We start from the raw sequence: 2,884 nt of genomic DNA on the forward strand, positions 1-2,884 counted from the left end.
GGTCGAAAGCACGAAGCGCTCGACGCTCGCGGTCCCTCATCGCGCGGCGTGGGTCCGGATCCGCGGATCCAGGGGTGAGCGAGGAACTCGGTAATGGTGAACCTCTTCTCGGGATCACGGCCAGAAGATGGGAAATGAGATCTTGTGCGCTCTTCGAGATATCATCCCCACCACGGTGACAGGAACGTGAACTGTCCCTTGGCCACCTTCTCGGTCAACACCTCGATGCTCTCGTCGTAGAAAGGGGGGAAACCGCAGAGCAGCGTGTACAGGACACAGCCGAGGGCCCACATGTCCACAGACTTGGAGTACCGCTCATCCTTAACGATCTCTGGCGCGGTGTAGCCGACGGTGCCGCAAGGCGTCATGGTCTGGGTGTCCCACACAACCTTGGAGAGGCCAAAGTCGGCAATCTTGATGCGGCCAATGCCGCCAGCGCCATAGCCGGGAACGAACTCGCCCTCATCCACCTTGTCTTCGTCACCGGGCTGCTTGGGCTTGGGGGTCTTGGACGGCATGAACGGCACTGGGTCAAACAGAATATTCTCAGGCTTGATATCCCTGCAAATTGAGCTCATGTCAGCACACCATCGACGCAGGGGATTGGTCATGACGTCAGATGCAAGCAGAGGACTAGAACATGACGTCTCACTCGTGGCCTCGCCACGGAGCAACAACGTGGCAAAGAGGGCGCGATGCGGTGGGAAGAATGTGGAGAATCGCGTGTGATGAGCACGAAAGTACATACCTATGAACAACACCTCGTTCCTCGTGGAGATACTCGAGCGCCTTGGCAACCTGCACGATGACATGCCTTGAGAGCTCTTCGCTGAAGTAGGTGAGGCGGACAATCTGATGGAAGAGTTCGCCACCCGGGGCTAGCTCGAGGATGATGTAGTAATACTGGCGGGACTCGGAAAAGTCGATGAGCTTGATAATGTTGGGGTGATCAAGTTGGCGCATGATCTGGACTTCCTTGAGGATATTCGCCCTCTGTTTGTCGGGTTAGTCTTGCTATTCGTGGCCTTGGAGGCATCCCCGGGAGAAAAGGAAAAGAAAGAATGACAGGCTGGGTCAAAGCAACAGTAGTCATGGTGGGGATGCCTCGCTAGATGGAAAGAAACGTAAGGAGATAAGAGAGATTTTCTCGCACCTCTGCAGCTTTGGGGACTTTCTTGAAGTCTGGGTGTAAATGGTCGTTTCCCTAATTGCGCCCCCAAGGTTGGTATGTGAAGAAGAAGAAGAAACGCACAACAACAAACTCAAGACGACACGGCGCGCAAGAAAGCAAATCATCAAGGCGCCGCAGGCAACCTTCAACGTTTTCAAACTCACCTGCATGCTGTTCATTTCGTACTTGCGCACGACCTTGATGCCGACCTCGCCGTGCTCACCCGTGGTGTCGCGGGCTCGGTAGACATTGCTGAAGGCGCCGTCGCCCATCTTCTCGAGGAGGACCCATCGCTCGAGCCCGGGGTACTTGGGGAACTTGCCGCGGGTCTCGTTTTCCTCAGCGACCAACTTGGCGATCTCGGCACTATCGACCTGCTTCTTGACCTTGACCTTCTGCTGGGGCCCGACGGCGTGCGCTGCGGCGTGACCGGCTTTTGGCGGCGCGGTTCTGGTCGCCGGCGGGTCCTACAGAGTACGCGTCGGCCATGGGGGCGTGTGCTGGTTGGGCAGTGAAGCCGGGTTCGGTCTGGGCGGGCGCGGCGGGAACTCGTGGGGGGGAGGAGTTGTTCTTCTGTTGGGCCTCATCGTAATTATTCGTGCGGGCTTGCTTTCCTGTGGACGAGAAGAGAAGGGAGAACCGGATCAGTATAGTTCCACAAGAATGATGGTTGAGACAAATGACATGGTGGGCAGGACTCTGTGGCGCGTGGAGCCCGGATCTGCTGTCGTCGTGGTTGCTTATCGCCCCAAAATATGTAGAGAGCGGGGAAGAGGGGGGAAGGGGGGAAGGGGGAGGACGGGACGGTTTGGCGGAAGACGGCATACCATGTCGGATGAAGTTCTTAAGTTGTTGTATCGTCGACATGATGGCGGGTTGTGCGCCTGTAAAAGGCTGTACTCGCGGGATCAGGAGAAGTCGTCGTACTCGGTCGCCAGGAGGGACGCTGCGATTGCGATGCCTGATGGACGGCTGCGACAGGGCACCGCGCTGCTTGGGTTTTCACGCCTCGCGTGTTCTGGAGGGGCTGCGAAGAAGGAAGACACAATTTGTCTCGAACAAAGACAAGAATGTTGGGGCGCAATGAGGCGACAATGCAGTGAAGCGACTGATCGGAGGTCAGAAATGGCACGGCGAGAACGAGTCGGTTCGGGACGGACGAGAGAGGTTAATGTGGGATAGGCGATCAGAGAGGGACAGTGAGGGGAGAGGTACGAGTCGGGGGGAGGAGACGAGAGGATAGAATACAAAGTGCAAGAGTCAAGGACGGCTGTGGCTGGTGAAGGTCGAAGTGGAGTTGAATCGCGGATGCGATGGCGGGCGGGCCAGCCGAACGGATGACGAAATAGGCGGACTGAAGGTAGGTACAGGGCAAGGCCAGTGACGCATGGGCTGTGAGTGTGCTCCAGGGAGTCCCTCCCGGTGGGGTGAGTTCATTTGTGGGGGGGGGGGCCTTCAGTGTTTCTTTACGCAGCAGCACACATGAGTGAGAACACATGGATACGTAGACTACCTCGGGCACGGTAATTTCAGGCCGCAGTCCATCAATCAGGGAATCCCGGAGGCCAAGATGAATCGAGGCTCTCGTTCAGTATTTCTCGGGTCGTGGTGGATGCAGATGACGAGCGGGCAGCGGGCGAGACGAAGCAAGATCTGCTTGAGCGGACGACAAGCTGCGCACGCCGCTGAGTGGTCAGGGCGGCCACCGAGCTG

At 57.5% G+C, this 2,884-nt stretch overlaps 1 protein-coding gene across 1 annotated transcript; it reads right to left on the minus strand.

Moving 5' to 3' along the window:
• Positions 1–161: 161 nt before the first annotated feature.
• Positions 162–2,001, minus strand: VDBG_07256 (serine/threonine-protein kinase srk1; the record flags this gene model as incomplete). The annotated part of the gene is made up of 4 exons (XM_003002639.1): positions 162–561; positions 653–993; positions 1,336–1,638; positions 1,999–2,001. The coding sequence occupies 4 exons, from the start codon at positions 1,999–2,001 to the stop codon at positions 162–164; spliced, it is 1,047 nt and encodes a 348-aa protein (XP_003002685.1).
• Between the last annotated feature and the right edge of the window lie 883 nt (positions 2,002–2,884).

Source organism: Verticillium alfalfae, genomic scaffold (genome assembly GCF_000150825.1).
Source record: "Verticillium alfalfae VaMs.102 supercont1.9 genomic scaffold, whole genome shotgun sequence".
Classification (NCBI taxonomy): Eukaryota; Fungi; Ascomycota; class Sordariomycetes; order Glomerellales; family Plectosphaerellaceae; genus Verticillium; species Verticillium alfalfae.